Source organism: Carassius carassius, chromosome 8 (assembly GCF_963082965.1).
Source record: "Carassius carassius chromosome 8, fCarCar2.1, whole genome shotgun sequence".
Classification (NCBI taxonomy): domain Eukaryota; kingdom Metazoa; phylum Chordata; class Actinopteri; order Cypriniformes; family Cyprinidae; genus Carassius; species Carassius carassius.
Window position 1 is genome coordinate 14,929,385 of NC_081762.1, and position 17,738 is coordinate 14,947,122.

The 17,738-nt window shown below is 43.7% G+C and overlaps 1 protein-coding gene across 1 annotated transcript; it reads right to left on the reverse strand.

Moving 5' to 3' along the window:
• Positions 1-4,796: 4,796 nt before the first annotated feature.
• Positions 4,797-17,606, reverse strand: LOC132144872 (CREB-regulated transcription coactivator 2-like). Its single transcript, XM_059555428.1, has 13 exons — positions 17,205-17,606; positions 15,997-16,098; positions 11,788-11,880; positions 10,843-10,904; positions 10,391-10,545; positions 9,901-9,971; positions 9,773-9,816; positions 9,491-9,693; positions 7,963-8,405; positions 6,398-7,093; positions 6,262-6,318; positions 5,996-6,140; positions 4,797-5,746 (listed from the first exon to the last, which is right to left on the reverse strand). Exons 1-13 carry the CDS (start codon positions 17,382-17,384, stop codon positions 5,643-5,645), a joined length of 2,355 nt encoding a protein of 784 aa, XP_059411411.1. The 5' UTR covers positions 17,385-17,606; the 3' UTR covers positions 4,797-5,642.
• Between the last annotated feature and the right edge of the window lie 132 nt (positions 17,607-17,738).

Below are 17,738 nucleotides of genomic sequence, written 5' to 3' on the forward strand. Positions count from 1 at the left end.
TTGGTTTTTACTTATAATTTACTTTTAAATTCTACAATTTTCAATTTAATTCCAAGTTTGAACTCAATTTTAAAACCCATATTTTAACTTTTTGCCCTCAACTGTATATTATTTTCTTACACAGTATAATAGGTAGAAATATACAATATGAAAAGGTTTTAATAAAATGGCATAGCCAAAATAGCTAATTGTTTTACGTTGCATTATGTGCGTAACACATAATGCTCAGCACATCCAATTAAATAATCTAATTATGTCCAAGACACTTGGATCAAGGACTCTAAACACTTTATCTATCAACATGAAGGGATAAAAGCACCAAAATCTATATAAGGATTGTGAAAAAGAGCAACAAAGAGTTTCTGTAAACCTCATTATATCCGTTTTGTTACAGGTTTGGCTGTCCTCAGGCCAGGAAGAGATCAGCGGGTGTCACAGAGAAAAGGAATCAGACGGGCCTCACCTACCGTTCCAGTCGCTTCTTATCCCATTAGATGCTCTATGGCTGCTCAGTTAACCATGGATACAGGCACAGGGATAATCCACCCTAACACTTAGGAACTCATTCACTGCTCTCTCCATGCCTTTTATTTGTTGTTAACTCTATTATGCACAGGGCAGGAAGAAAGAGTCAGAGAGGAAAAGAATCATAAGTCATATACAGGTTTTCACTGACTGATCAACAGTGGAGTTCTGAACATGTAATGTAGTTGAGATCAAATTTAGAGAACAATCTATAAATACTAGATTTAGTTTTTCTGAAATATTGTAAATCTTCATCTCTCAAAATGTGAAGGAATATTATCTATCTGTATACCACATGTTTGACAAAATATCCGAGGCATTTCAACAAAAACATTTATTTTGTGGAAAACCGTGATCAAAATTACAGAACAGTAACCACTGAAGTTTCAATTAAAATTTTGAAGGGTTACAATGGTCAGAAATTAGTAGGAAGTGTAAAGGCCCTAGTCGGGTTTAGATCAGGACTCTTGAACCAATTATTTCAATATTCTTAGCTTCAAAGAACTGCTTTAGCTGTTTTGCAGTGTGACAGAGGCATTGTCCTGCATGAAAATTGCAAGCTGATTCGCAGAGGAACTGCATGTTGCTGAAGGAGGTTCTGAAATAACATTTTCATTCACCCTACTATGTAGCCCAACTCCTGCTGCAGAAAACATCCCCCAAACCTCGACACTTCCTCCTCCATCTTTCAACAACTTCTTTATGCACTCCTCAGGAAAGGTGAGCTTAGTCTTTTGATTTTTTCTGTGATGAGAGGTAAACCTTTCGGTTAACAGCCGAAAGTGCAAACTGTTTGCACCACAGAGACTTCTTATGTGGATTCCAGCCTTTTTTAAAGGCCTTGAATAAATTAGTGTCATTGTAAACCTATAATATTCAAGGAATCTCAGATTTGGATTGACTGGCTTCTCTTGAAGTGGCTGAAAGGGTCATCCCTTTGGTCTTCAACTGGACCACTTCTTGTCGCATTGTTTCAGTCACCTTAGAGCGGCCCGCCATCTTGCAATCTAATGCTGCCAGTTAAAAAGGGATTGCCATATAATTAAGAAGATTAGCACCAGTTGCCAGATTAACACCAATAACTTGGAGGTGTCTGTATTATCTCTAATTTTGATCAAGAGTTCTATTTTAAATATTTCAAAAATTTCAAAAAGTTTTTGTATACTGTGCTTAAGTGCTTCATCATCTAATGGCGCTTTTCCACTACACAGTACCAGCTCGCCTCGGCTCGCCTCGACTCGGCTCTGTTTGGTTTTCCACTGTGTAAAAGTTGTACCTGTACCGGCTTCCAGGTACTTTTTTTCTTACCACCTCCGGCGAGGTTCCAAGCGAGCTGAGGCGATACTATAATGTGACGTGAAAACACAGCAGACTGCTGATTGGTCAGAGAGAATCGTCACTATTCACTGCGTCATCATTACATGCGCCAGCAATAGTATCCAGATAGTTTTTTCAGCAGTGTTTCGTTTTGCTGCCCTCAGCCTCTCCTGAAACAACGTTTGTCTTCTTGCTGTGAGAAACAGCCACATCCCGAGGATCAAAAACAACATGCACTCGATTTCCTCCATTGTCCTGTGTGTGTGGGTAGCGGGTGTGTGTCGCGTAGAAGATTACGTCACGGCAGTTTCCTGCAGCGTCGCTATGACAACCAGGTACTATTGTGGATGTACTATCTGCAATGGAAAACGGAGTGAAAAGCGAGCTGAGCCGAGGCGAGTCGAGCCAAGTCAAGTCGAGCTGGTACTGGTAATGGAAAAGCGCCATTAGTCAGGCCAAAGAGGAACCCTAAAGAAAAGGGGACAGGTCTTATACAATCAGGCCAGAAACACACTGAGATTAGAGTGGCCAAGAGGAACTACGCTAAAAAGCTAAAACACCAGTTTTCTGCAAATGACCCATGTGGAAAGGCCTGAAATACATTACAAGATAACATCCCTCTGCACTGTGGCCAATCAACAACTTGCTGAAGACTTGAATGAGTGTTACTGTAGATTTGAAGCTCCCGGTCTAACACCCCACACCCACTATGAACATCTCTCCACACAACCATTAACACCTCCTGTAACCCCCTCTCCCCGACTTCTACGCTTCAGATCATTGAATATGATGTGCATCAGGTCTTCAGAAAGAACAAGAGAAGAGAAGCACCAGGCCCAGACCATGTGACACCAGCCTGTCTGAAAACCTGTTCTGACCAGCTAACCAGCTGCCCCCCACCTTCTCACAGATCTTCAATAGATCACTGGAGCTGTGCGAAGTCCCTGCTTGTTTCAAACGCCAGCCCAAAGAAACCCAAGGACTTAATGACTACAGACCTGTGGCGCTACCGTCTGTGGTCATGAAGACATTTGAGAAGTTGGTGTTGGCTTATCTGAACAATATCACTGGACCCTTACTTGACTCCCTGCAGTTTGTGTACTGAGAAAAAAGGTCCGTGGATGAAGCAGTCAGCATGGGACTGCACTTCATCCTGCAACATCTGGACAAAACAGTGACTTATGTGAATATCCTGTTTGTGGACTTTAGCTCCGCTTTTAAAACCATCATCTCAACACTCCTCCAGACCACACTAACCCAGCTCTCTGTCCCTAGCTCTATCTATCAATGGATCACCAGATTTTTTAGGATCACCCTGTGTGGTCAGATCCAAAGCACCATTAAACCCAGGAAAACACCCAACAAACTGATTCAATTAGCAGCTATTAGCATATAAAGCAGTATGTGAATGGATCAAAGACCAAACTAACCCAGCTCTCTGTCCCTAGCTCTATCTGTCAATGGGTCACCAGATTTTTGACAGATAGACAACAGCTAGTTAGAGTTGGTAAAGTCACATCCAACAGCCGCACCACCAACACTGGTGCCCCTCAGGGTTGCGTCCTCTCCCCACTGCTCTTCTCCCTCTACACCAATGACTGCATCTCTAAAGACCCCTGTCATGCTCCTGAAGTTTGCAGACGACATCACACTTCTCGTCCTCATTCAGTGACGAGTCTGCTTACAGATGGGAGGTTAAAGAGCTGGCTGTCTGGTGCAGTCTTAACAACCTGGAGCTGAACACGCTCAAAACAGTGGTAGTGGACTTCAGGAGAACCCCCCCTGCACTCTCCCCATCATGGACAGCACTGTGACTGCAGTGGAGTCATTCAGATTCCTGGGAACCACCATTTCTCAGGACTTAAAGTGGGACACTCACATCGACCCCATTGTTAAAAAGGCCCAACAAAGGTTGTACTTTCTTTGCTAGCTGAGGATGTTTAAACTGCCACAGGTGCTGCTGAAACAATTCTACTCTGCCGTAATCAAGTCTGTCCTGTGTCTGGTTTGGTTCAGCTCCAAATTTAGACATCAGAGGGCTACATAGAACGGTTCAGAGTGCTGAAAGAATTATTGGTGCTCCCCTGCCAATCCTCCAAGAACTGTATACAATCCAGAGTAAGGAAAATCACTCCGAAAATCTGGATTGCTCACATCCAAGCCATCTTCTTTTTTAACTTTTGCCATCTGGTCGGCGCTACAAAAGCACTGAATACCAGGACAGCCAGGCACAAGAACAGTTTCTTTCAGGTAATCTATCTCATGAACAGTTAAATGTTCTCCCATTGTGCAATAACCTTATACAGATTCATCACCCTACATCAGTTCATCCCTACAACATAATTTTTTATATTTATTTTATTTCTATGTATGTGTTTTTTTCACATCTTGTTTTTTAATATCTCTGTGTTGTTGTTGTTGTGTCTGTGAACTGGAAGCTTGTGACAGTAAAACAAATTCCTTGTATGTTCAAACATACTAGGCAATAAAGCTCTTTCTGATTCTGAGAATACAATTTGTGAAATGACTGGGAAATCTGAGGACTTCAGGAAGGTTCAACAACTACATCATGGGATAATTGCCATTGAGCCTTTGGGTGAAAGCACTTAACCTCAGTTAGTTCCAGGGAGACTGTGAATTTTCTAAATTATTACTTTCTAACTAATTATTAAATAGGCACAATTATACACAAAGACATAATAAATATGGCAGTAGCTCTTTACAGTCCTGTTACTCATGTACATACTATGTACTTATAGTAATTGCAATAACTAGGTACTAACCCTGAATCTAACCCTACCCAATGTACAGTACTGTAGTTAGTTCAGATACTGTTCAGATACTGTAAAATAAAGTGCAATCAATATGGCGTTACTGTGAGGCTGGGCCTGGGATAAACTGGTGAATCAGTCCTTTATAGTACTTTATAGTAACAATACCTGAAAAAGGTACGGTTAGAGATATTAGTCCACTTTTTAATTGTAATACTTCCGGAATTTACAGATGGTTTTTCTGTTCATATTATGTTATTAATTCTGCCAGAAATGTATGATTTCACATTGAAGACAAATACTGAAAAACAACATGACCTCTACCAGAGAGTGATAGAGCAAAATTAATATGAAAATACAATAAAACTGCATTTTGAATGAATGATGAAAGATGAAACTGCAACAAAATGATGATATAGAAATTCTGGCAGGTGTCTGCCACGGTCAGTTACAAGTTGTCACAAAAATGACCCCCATCACACTATAACAAATACTATAACATGCAAACAAATTGGATATGAAATCTATACATAACTAATTATATAATAATTGTTTTTTATCTAAATATTAAAGAGTAAAACGTTTTTTTCATTTTGATGAATTAAAGAAGTTAATTTAGACCCTAAACCAGCCATATTTTCCCACATTTCCATATTATCCCAGTTATCCTATGCTATGAAATGTGAAAATATACATTCCCTAAAGAACTCGTACATGACTTCACCTCATGTAACTGTACAGAAAAAATCAATTTCTTCTATTTATAATAAAATCTAACCAAAAATGCATATTAAGGCACATAGACCTGCTATTTTGACCTACCTCTGCGTGCAAAACTATTTATTAAAACATAATTTCCTGTTTGTTACCTTAAAGAACGTTTTAGCCAATTTACAGTTTACCCTCTATTTGACTCTAAAACTATATTTCAATTCCATTGGCAAAAAATATTCTCTTAACAGTGTACTTGTCTAAATGAATGTATCATTACAACACACATGTACATTTAGGTTCACTTTTATGATACATTCATGGCCAACCTAAGTTACTGTCCAGACCGAACGTTTCTAGATCGAACTCCAAAACAGAGTCCGGCAGACTTGATATGTCCTGGTCAAGCCAGGATGACGGGTCTGAAAAAGTGGAGAAACATGGTGAGAAATTTAAGTGAATGATAGGAGAATCTAAAATTAAATATAAGACAAGACATACAGGCTATACACACTACAACTATATAAAGCCTACTGTATCATATTAAATAAACACATCTGTTTTATTAAATCTAAAGATTTAATAAACTGTTCCATTTAAAAAACAGACTTTTCGGACGATTGTTTCACATGTCTTTACACGGTTAAACTGGCTGCTCTTACATGTCTTACCAGGTAAGTTGATGTTGAACATATTTTGTGTCTCTCCAGCACTGTAGCTTTGATTCTGTGCTAGCAGTTCCTTTCTTTCTGCAGGTTCACAGTTGAGATCTGACACTACACTGCCATCTAGAGTCTCCTTTTGAAGCACTCCAAGCTGTAAAGAGAATACACATGCTGGAAGTCAATTCATAAATGCAAAGTCTCTGCACAGCATCAGACCATGTGACCAAGACATGTGCAATCTAAATTGATGATTCATGAAACAAACTAAGTACCTGCTGGGAAAGGGCCTTTGCCTGACTAGGGGTAAGATGTAAGCCAACATATGATTCCTGTAATAAAAAAGGTGTTTATTATCATAATTGTAATCGTTACATCTGGCTTACATGCTCGAATGCAAACAGGGTTCACCTTGTTCAGTTCAAAACCTCTATCCTGTAAACCTGGATTTGCTTCAGTTACTTCACTTTCCTTATAATAAGGGACCTTCGATCCCTTTCCATGGGTCTCCTGGACAGCGACCTTGGATAGGAGTTTTGGCTCTTCTGACATCTGCATACAGTGTCTACGCTTCATTTGTGCATGTTGCAAGCCATGTGGGCCTGTTACATGATTCCAGTTTTTATCGTGACCTGGAGAGGGGAAAGTTACAGGTTGATGTTGCTGTTGCTTTTGGTACTGGACCTCTTGGCATGGCATCTGCCACTGGCCCGGACACTGGTACTGCTCCTCAAGTATCTGATGAGGCTGGAACTGTGTGTACTGTTGATGCTGTTGTTGCAGTGAGATGTGTGGTTGGCCAGTCTGGGAATGATGCAGTAACTGCTGATGATAGTTAGTGTGTGGTTGTGAATGATGCTGCAGGGGCCGACTGTGTTTGTGAGTGTGGTGGTGTCGTGTCTGACTGTGTGTTTGTTGATGTTGTGACTGGTGTTCATCTTGACTCCATTGTTCCATCTCTGGGATTGACTGATGCTGTGCCTCTGGCTGGAAATACTGGCGCATTGGCTGATGGGACAGTGAAGGAGCGGATCTGAAGTGCTGAGTGCAGGGATACGCTGGTGGCTTCGTCTCTTTCAGAACTTTGTTGTGGTTTAGGAGAGCACCCTGTGTAATAAAAGTAATAAAATAAAAAATGATGACCAGGTAGATGAAAGTTTCTTTGTCTTTCAGAAAGTTGATTCAGGGTATCTGCATGTTTGAAATGTATTTAAGTGAATGAATGGAATGCAGCTTTTAATGCCAATTTTAAAAATCCTATTGAAGAACTGCAGTGTTTAAAGCAGTTATTAACTAAAACTTAAAACAATAAATCACATTTAGTAATTTAAATAAAGCTAAAATAAAATCTAATAAAAAAAATACAAATTAAAAAAATATTAGATGAACAATAAAATAAATATTAGATAAATGTCGCCTTGGTAAATAACTTAAATGAGTACTAAGTTACTAAAACTGAAATAAAAAATAATTTTTAATGATAAATATAAAAAAAAAAAAAAGCTACTTCAAGTTTATATAAATAATTATTTAGATATTGAATATATTTTCTGCCTTGTTTTGCTGTCATGATTCATTATATATAGTAAATTACTTTGTAATAAAACTTTTTATGGCCTAAAATTAATAAGTGAATTTAAGAAATTAAAATGTAATGTTAATACAAATAAATTAACGATAACTGAAAATATAAAAAAACTAAATCTAAAATAAAAACTGAAAAATAAAAAAGCTAAATCAAATATATTTATAATTATTTATATATTTTATATTTTTTCCTGCCTTTTGTTGTTGTGTCATGACTCACTATATATGTAAATATAGTAAATTACTTTGTACTAAAACTTTTTATGGCCTTAAATTAATAAGTGAATTTAAAAAATTAAAACTTAAAAATTTAATATTTTTAAAGAAACCTACAGAAACCCTGTGAGCAAACATGATAATCAACAATGCTCATATCTTGCCTCGGATACAGAAGACCTGGTTGGAGACAGTGTGGGTGAGAACTGCTTTGGATGCTGCCAGCGGGTCTCTCCTCCACTGGGCACAATGAGTGGGCTGAGCTGGGCTCTCTTGCGTGATGTGGCAGCATGGGTGTGGCCTGTTAGATGTGGAGAACCAGAGAGAGAAGAAGAGGAGCAGGAGCGAGAGCTGCCGATTCCACTGCTGTGGCTGCAGCGGCTGGCAGATGAGTGGACGGACTGGTTACTCAGTGAAGAGCTACTGAGGGAGGACTGCAGGGACTGGTTGCTGAGCGATGACTGCAGGGAAGAGTTGCTCAGTGACAGACGCAAAGAGGTGGATCTGAGAGAGCTGGGCAGGGAGTGGCTGCTCAGACAGCTCTGGATGTTGGGATTGCTGAGTGAAGACTGGAGCAAAGGATTACTTAAAGATGCCTGAAGAGACGAGGACAGACCTAAAAGACAAAATTGTGTGGAAACTTCGTTATTTTTTATTGATTTGCATTATAGTTTTTGAATGCTAAAACCTAGTATATTTCCAAGTTTAAATTAGATTTTGAATTCCAGTTTTTCAATGTGGTCTCAGACATTTTTGGAGTACACGGTATGATACAAAATTGGTGAATTTAAATTAAACACTAGTTTTACACAACATTTACTCAAAATCAGAAATATTGCCTGATTTATCAGTTCATATAACGGTCATTTAACAATCTGTAAGCACTTTGCATTAATGCAAGGGTATTCGACCTGGGGTTTAGTCATTTTATTATTATAACTATTAATACTATTAGACTATGAGATGATAACTTTTATAGTCCAGTGATTTTAATAAAAAAAAAATTTTGTACTATAAGATGTTATTTACTAATATTTTGAATCAAATTTTACCTTTATATTCTCAGTTATAATTTTTTAATTTGTCTTTTTTACATTTCTATTTAGATTAATTTTTTTTCTATTTTAGTTTTAGTCATTTTAGTACTTAAACATTTGTTTCAGTCAGTCGACAGGGCAACATTTCTTGTTTCATTTCAGTTTTTTTAATCTTAAGTTTTTCGTGTAATAATTACATTTGAATGTATTTTACTTTCATTTCAATTTACAAACATGTTTTGGTTAACAATAAAACAGTGGTCGAGGACTGCAAGATGGTCGACAGTAAAAAAATAAATAAATAAAACCAATGAAACTTTTTTTATATGACTGTCAAACTTTGCATTATATTATTTTAAAACTCTTCATTTTAAACTAAAGTATTATTTTATTATTTGCAAATTAAAAATGTTTCTATGCAACAAGCTTCTTAATACAGTAAAAAGTACATCTTTTTCAATTAATTGTTTGGCTTTAGTAGAAAGAAGCTTATTTCTTTCAACAGTACAAATTAATCTTTATACATGAAAATACACAGCTGCTTTTATATTTAAGATGGAAAGTCCATTGCAAAGTGATTATCATATTTGGGGGTCCTAGGCATCAAAAAGTGAAAACCCTCTGCATTAATGTCATTCAAACATGGTCAGATCCTGAAACATACTTGCTAAGGTAAAGTCAGCCATAAGGTCAGGGTGCGTGGAAGTGTTGCTCAATTGCTCCGCACCGCTGCGGAGCTCAGAATCCTGGCCTACAGGAAGAGGAGGGGGCAGGTGGAGGCTGGAGAGGTCTGGAAGAGAGCCGCTGGTACTGAGGGTCGCCGGGACAGGGACGGACGATATCTGCTGACCGGTCAATGGGAAGCTGCTGGAGAGACAGCAAACAAACACTGTTTAAAAAAGAAAAACCGAAACAGCTTAATGACTAGGACTACAAAGAAACTTACTGAAAAAAAGGTGTTTCATATCCTGATGATCCCATTGAGGATAACTATGAAAGAAGATATGAGCCTTGCGTTATCAAAGTGTTTAGCAACACTTCATCAGTGTGATATGAATGAGGCAGAACAAATACCTTCTTTAGTTGGGGAGATTGTGTCTCCTCTTGAATATTTTCTTCAATCAGTGGTGCAGGATGTGCAAACCCTTAAAGAATATGTTTGATTTAAAATAAGCATGTACTTTAAAACAAAATACCAATATTTCCAATATTGTTATATTAATATCTGGAACGCTCTTATCTTAATGTGAAGTTTACTGACTGATTTGCAGTCCATAAACGGTTTGACTGCCCTGACTACCGTTCAAACATTTGGAGTTTTTTATTTTTTATGTTTTTCAAATAATTTGTTATGCTCACCAAGGCATTGATTCGATTGAAAACAGTTATATTACGAAATAATATTACAATTTAAATTAACTTTTTATTTTAATATACTTAAAAAAATCAGTTATTTATTATTAGGTAACTTATTCCAATTAAATTAAAATTTCTATTCTAATATATTTTAATATGTAATTAATTCCTATTTGATATAAAGCAACACTGCAACAGTTGAACTCACCATGGTGTCTGGATTGAGGGTTCAGGGTCTGCACAGATTTCTGGGTGTTTCGCACACTGGTGTGGAGGGCTGAGTCAGAGTTGGTTCTGTGAGGATGAACAGAATGAGAAATTAAGTGTGCAGAACAGGGTGATGTGGGAATCTTAACCTTCCAGGATCAAAATGTTAATCAGAACACAATTTCACACAATGATTGTATATGCACAAGAGCTGGTCAGTAGTCTGAAGACTCAGGAGTTCTGAGCTTCTGTTCACCTATTGAACAGTGGCAGAACAACTGGACCAGGTTCTGCTTGGACACAAGCAACACTTCATTAAAGAACTGACACAAAGTAAAGCTCAGGGAGTTACATCTGATGCTGACTTCACTGTGAAAACAACATGATTGTGTAGCACCTAAATGTAATGGGGTGAGCGTGATAGATTTGAGAACATTTTATTTCAAATCTTACCTTCTCCAGGAAGGACCTCGCGGAGGTGAGAGGTGGGTGGAGAGATAGGGAGCGCTTTCAAACTGTAAAATGAAGTTAAGGCTTAAGTTAAGAATTCTACAACTGTTCAGGATTACTGTGTAAGCATTTGATAAGTTTATTTTTTTTTTTGTAGATTTTTAGGGTTCAAACATTTTAGGTTAGTAAGAATTTTTTTTTTTTAAGATTAATGTTCTCCAATGCTACATTTATTTTATTTATTTATTTGTTGTGGAAAATATAGAACAGCAATATTGTGGAAATCTAATTGCAATTATTACGGATAACTGTTTTCTATTTTAATATCTTTTAAAATGAATATTCAGTTTTCTGCAGTCATTACTTCAGTCATATGTGTCACATGATCCTTCAGAAATTATTCTGATAGGTTGATCTGGTGTTCAAGAAAAAAAAATCTTATTTTTACTGGGAGATTTTTTTAGGATTCTTTGATGAATGGAAAGTTTAAAAGAACAGGATTTATTTGAAATATTAATCTTTTGTAATATTCTAAATGTCTTTACAGATCAATTTAATGTGTCCTTGCTGAACAAAAGTATTAATTTATATATATATATATATATATATATATATATATATATATATATATATATATATATATATATAAAATATCATACTACGCCCAAATGTTTGATCAGTAGCATACCACTTACTACTGGACAAATATTTCAAAATATTGTGTGGCTTTTCCTGCCTTGCAAATCATAAAGTTTTTGATTATGGTAGGATTTATCATAATTAAACAACTGTTCTTTGTATACAATTACTGTAGTGTCTGTTTTCAGTGCAATACAAGACTAAAGCCACACAGTGATAAAGATTAGAGATGTAGAGTTGTAATATTCCTTTCATACTACTACAAACATGAATCTGTAAGACTATCAGCCATGTTTAAAGTGGGGATACATGTCTCCTGTGCAGTCTGCCAAGAGGAATGGGCTGTGTGTCTCTGTACTCTTCATCTGCCTCTAGGAGCTGCTGGGTGAGATAACTTGGGTACTGTTAATAGAAGAAAAGCAAATCAAATGAAATTTGTTCAAACAAAAGGACCTGACATTTAAAAAAAAAGAAAAAAAAAAAAAAAAAATTTTTAATGATAGGATAATAATGTCACAGTGTCTGGGTTGTGTCCCTGGGTTTCCACTAGATGTCCTCCTTTCTCACGGTGTCTGTCACCTTATCACTTCCTGTCTCCTTATTTGGTCACCTTCCTCCTTGTTTAGGTAATTGATTGTTCCCCACCTGTCTCCTGTTTCCCCATTATCCTTTTGTGTATTTATACCCGGTCTGTCTGAGTCTGTGTCACGGAGTCCTTGTGTATGTTTCATGCTTTCCGTAGTCTTGCCCTTGCCGTGTGTTATTGTCTGTTTTCATGTTGTTTGGATATTCTGGTTTTGACCCTGCCTGGACTGTTTATGCTTTTTGGATTGCCCCTAAATAAACCGCATACCTGCATTTGGATCTCTCCGTGTTTCTTGAATCCCCGGCGTGACAGAAGGACTCCGTGGCACTGAGATCCAGCGGTATGTTTTTTTCCCGTTCCCCAGCCAAGATGGCGGAGCGGAGAGCTAAGTATCTCCGGCTGATCGCTCTCCGCCAAGAGGGCAATGAGGTGGGTGCCCTGGCACAGGTGTTCTGGTCCCTGGCCGAGGGTATGGGATACAACGATGCGGCCTTGAAGGACTAATTCAATGGCGGGCTGGATGATCCAGTGTCTCAGGAGGAGATGGTACATTTAGAGACACTGGACTACTGGGAGTTTGTGTACTATGTACAGCATCGGCTTCTGTGGAATGCCCCAGCCACTCCGGTCTCTTCCGGTGGGGCGGTCCCCAGCCCAGCACCACTGCTCAAGATGGCCGCCAATCCAGGGCCACAGCACAAGATGGCTGCCAGCCCAGAGCCACAGCACAAGATGGCCGCCAGCCCAGCGCCACAGCACAAGGTGGCCGCCAGCTTGGGGCCACAGCACAAGATGGCCGACTCAACGCCTGAGTCTCCAGATAAGGTGTCACCGGCTCGCCAACATAGAGGGCGGAGGAGGAGGAGACAGGCGTCTACCGTTCCTCAAGGCCCAGAGGACGTTCCCGAGGCGGTGCCCGATGCTGTTCCGGAGACCGAGGCGGTGCCCGATGCTGTTCCGGAGGCCGAGGCGGTGCCCGATGCTGTTCCGGAGGCCGAGGCGGGGCCCGATGCCGTTCCGGAGGCCGAGGCGGGGCCCGATGCCGTTCCGGAGGCCGAGGCGGGGCCCGATGCCGAGGCCCGATGCCGAGGCGGTGCCCGATGCCGAGGCGGTGCCCGATGCTGTTCCGGAGGCCGAGGCGGTGCCCGATGCCGATGCGGTTCCGGAGGCCGAGGCGGTGCCCGAGGCCGATGCGGTTCCGGAGGCCGAGGCGGTGCCCGAGGCCGATGCGGTTCCGGAGGCCGAGGCGGTGCCCGAGGCCGATGCGGTTCCGGAGGCCGAGGCGGTGCCCGAGGCCGATGCGGTTCCGGAGGCCGAGGCGGTGCCCGAGGCCGATGCGGTTCCGGAGGCCGAGGCGGTGCCCGAGGCCGATGCGGTTCCGGAGGCCGAGGCGGTGCCCGAGGCCGATGCGGTTCCGGAGGCCGAGGCGGTGCCCGAGGCCGATGCGGTTCCGGAGGCCGAGGCGGTGCCCGAGGCCGATGCGGTTCCGGAGGCCGAGGCGGTGCCCGAGGCCGATGCGGTTCCGGAGGCCGAGGCGGTGCCCGAGGCCGATGCGGTTCCGGAGGCCGAGGCGGTGCCCGAGGCCGATGCGGTTCCGGAGGCCGAGGCGGTGCCCGAGGCCGATGCGGTTCCGGAGGCCGAGGCGGTGCCCGAGGCCGATGCGGTTCCGGAGGCCGAGGCGGTGCCCGAGGCCGATGCGGTTCCGGAGGCCGAGGCGGTGCCCGAGGCCGATGCGGTTCCGGAGGCCGAGGCGGTGCCCGAGGCCGATGCGGTTCCGGAGGCCGAGGCGGTGCCCGAGGCCGATGCGGTTCCGGAGGCCGAGGCGGTGCCCGAGGCCGAGGCGGTGCCCGAGGCCGATGCGGTTCCGGAGGCCGAGGCGGTGCCCGAGGCCGATGCGGTTCCGGAGGCCGAGGCGGTGCCCGAGGCCGATGCGGTTCCGGAGGCCGAGGCGGTGCCCGAGGCCGATGCGGTTCCGGAGGCCGAGGCGGTGCCCGATGCCGAGGCCCGATGCCGAGGCCCGATGCCGAGGCGGTGCCCGATGCCGAGGCGGTGCCCGATGCTGTTCCGGAGGCCGAGGCGGTGCCCGATGCCGATGCGGTTCCGGAGGCCGAGGCGGTGCCCGAGGCCGATGCGGTTCCGGAGGCCGAGGCGGTGCCCGAGGCCGATGCGGTTCCGGAGGCCGAGGCGGTGCCCGAGGCCGATGCGGTTCCGGAGGCCGAGGCGGTGCCCGAGGCCGATGCGGTTCCGGAGGCCGAGGCGGTGCCCGAGGCCGATGCGGTTCCGGAGGCCGAGGCGGTGCCCGAGGCCGATGCGGTTCCGGAGGCCGAGGCGGTGCCCGAGGCCGATGCGGTTCCGGAGGCCGAGGCGGTGCCCGAGGCCGATGCGGTTCCGGAGGCCGAGGCGGTGCCCGAGGCCGATGCGGTTCCGGAGGCCGAGGCGGTGCCCGAGGCCGATGCGGTTCCGGAGGCCGAGGCGGTGCCCGAGGCCGATGCGGTTCCGGAGGCCGAGGCGGTGCCCGAGGCCGATGCGGTTCCGGAGGCCGAGGCGGTGCCCGAGGCCGATGCGGTTCCGGAGGCCGAGGCGGTGCCCGAGGCCGAGGCGGTGCCCGATGCCGTTCCGGAGGCCGAGGCGGTGCCCGATGCCGAGGCGGTGCCCGATGCCGTTCCGGAGGCCGAGGCGGTGCCCGATGCCGAGGCGGTGCCCGATGCCGTTCCGGAGGCCGAGGCGGTGCCCGATGCCGAGGCGGTGCCCGATGCCGTTCCGGAGGCCGAGGCGGTGCCCGAGGCCGTTCCGGAGGCCGAGGCGGTGCCCGAGGCCGTTCCGGAGGCCGAGGCGGTGCCCGAGGCCGTTCCGGAGGCCGAGGCGGTGCCCGAGGCCGATGCTGTTCCGGAGGGCGATGCGGTTCCGGAGGCCGAGGCGGTGCCCGATGCTGTTCCGGAGGCCGAGGCGGTGCCCGATGCCGAGGCGGTGCCCGATGCTGTTCCGGAGGCCGAGGCGGTGCCCGATGCCGTTCCCGATTCGGTGCCCAAGACCGGTCTAGAGTCAGGGCTAGTTCCTGTTGACCGTCCAGAGTCGAGTCAGGTCCCAGTGGACTCTCCAGAGTCAGGGCCAGTCACTGATGACCTTCCAGAGTCAGGGCGGGTCACCGTTGGACGTTCAGAGTCAAGTCAAGTCACTGGGTGGGCTGCTGCTCGGGCCTGTTGGACTTCGGCATCGACCACAAGGACGTGGTGGTCTTCTGTCCCGCCCTGGGGGGCTTCATGTTGTTTTTGTATTTACTCCTGTCCCTGTTCCTCTCTGTAGTCTGGCCCTCCATCCCTCCCCCTGAACCTCCTCCAGTCCTCCTCCCTCCTGGTCTTCCTGTTTTGTGGTTACTTTCTGGTGCCTGTTTCCAATGTCTTTCTTTTCTGGCCCTCCATCCCTCCCCCTGAGCCTCCACCTGTCCGCCTCCCTCCTGGTCTGTTTTGTGTCTGTCGTGGAGCGTCTGGGAGCCGCTCCGTAGAGGGGGGGTTCTGTCACAGTGTCTGGGTTGTGTCCCTGGGTTTCCACTAGATGGCCTCCTTTCTCACGGTGTCTGTCACCTTATCACTTCCTGTCTCCTTATTTGGTCACCTTCCTCGTTTAGGTAATTGATTGTTCCCCACCTGTCTCCTGTTTCCCCATTATCCTTTTGTGTATTTATACCCGGTCTGTCTGAGTCTGTGTCACGGAGTCCTTGTGTATGTTTCATGCTTTCCGTAGTCTTGCCCTTGCCGTGTGTTATTGTCTGTTTTCATGTTGTTTGGATATTCTGGTTTTGACCCTGCCTGGACTGTTTATGCTTTTTGGATTGCCCCTAAATAAACCGCATACCTGCATTTGGATCTCTCCGTGTTTCTTGAATCCCCGGCGTGACAAATAATACCTAAAAATAATAATAATAAATTGCACACCTGGGTCTCTGTGGAGCATCTTGAAATCTGATTGACATTTGGCAGCGATCCTCCATAGTATGGGACCAAGTCTCCGGTGTGCCGAATTCTCTCAGCCTGAACCTGAGGAGGGAACAGAAGCCCAATAATAGTCCTCCAACACGGAGTTAAACACAAATCTCATCTCACTCTCTCCCAGACTGCCTTACCCTCAGGGGAAGAAAAAAACTAATTGCATCATAATTTAAACCAGACATTGTACCTGGGATTTACATATCTCTCAGTCTGCAACACTAATGTCAAACAGACCCTAGATGAGAGACTGGCAAAGCTATTTTTGTGCACCGACATAATCCATGTGGACCTGCTGAATCACAAGTCCATATACAGATGGTAAAATACTTCCTAAGTCCTATTTAGTCCCAACACATTTATCCTGAGCTTCTGATTTTTAAGGGTCTAACACTCTCATAGCTTTTTAAACAGCTGTTGATCGATGGCCAATTCAGATATCTGTGTGCTCTATGAAACATCATAATTCAGTTACAACTACCATATTCAGTACATAAAATATTTCAAGGGTCTATTGTTATGCATTATAAAAGTCATGATCATGTTTAAACAGAGCCCTGTTTTTAATAAGTAACTGATTGATTTACATTATGCAATTGCGGAGATTGAAGTAACATTAGATCAAACCAAGTTGAATAAGAAAGAAATATGCATTTATTTACAGATTACTATTTCTTTAATGTTACTTTATTGTTTGCAACTTTCTTATGGATCTGTGGACCAAATTTGTCCATAGTTGGTTATCCAGTTTAAAATCTGTCCAGGAATACGATACACATTTTTATTGTTATTAATATTAAAAAAAAGAAAAGGAAAAAAACGACATGCACCTGTGACTGTCTATGCTCATTTAGCAAAACTGTACCCAATAATAATGTACCCAGAGAGCCGTTCCCAAACGTAACTGATTTAGTGTTTATAATATTTATATTTTAATCTCTTATTGTTATTTTGTTTGTGAAATCGAACTTCCGTGTAACTTACCTAAAGTTGTGCAGTATCAATAAAACTGACACTAATAATGCAAATAACATTTGAAAGTTTAATCACTTCCTTCCGCTGTAAACTCATTATAAGGGAATGGGAATAATCCAGGTCAAGTATAAAACAACTCTCGTAAATGAGCCCGACGTGTCTTGAACTGAGTTGAGTCTTACCCTGATGGAAGTCATGTCCATCATAACCTCTCGGAAAGCGGCTGTGTCTTCAGCCTGTCGCTGGTTGTGCAGGGCGATTTTCTCGCTAAATTTACGCGGATTGCAGCTTCCAGGCGCCGGTCCTGCTCCGGACCCCTGCCGGTACCCTAATTTCCCAATGCCCGCGCCTGACAAATGCATTATTCCGTCAAATAAGAGAAAGTAAGCTGACTGACACGGCCAGAGTTCGATAAAGTGACCAAAGAAAGCAAGACTTCTGACAACAGTGACCAGTGCATTGTGGGTAATGCAGTCCTGAAGGCTGTAGTAAACATAGTTGCCAAGCTCATTCGTTATCTGTAGAGACTGTAACGCGCACACGCCCAACTACTGTAGAGAAGGGGGGAAAACAACTCTGGTATTTTGGGAAACGTAGTTTTTACAACTAATTAAACAGCGGGAAGTTAGCATTTTTTTAGCCTGACTTTGTCGAATTTAAAATAAATAAATAAACTTTAAAACACTAGTATTGAAATACTTTCATACAGTTGCAAT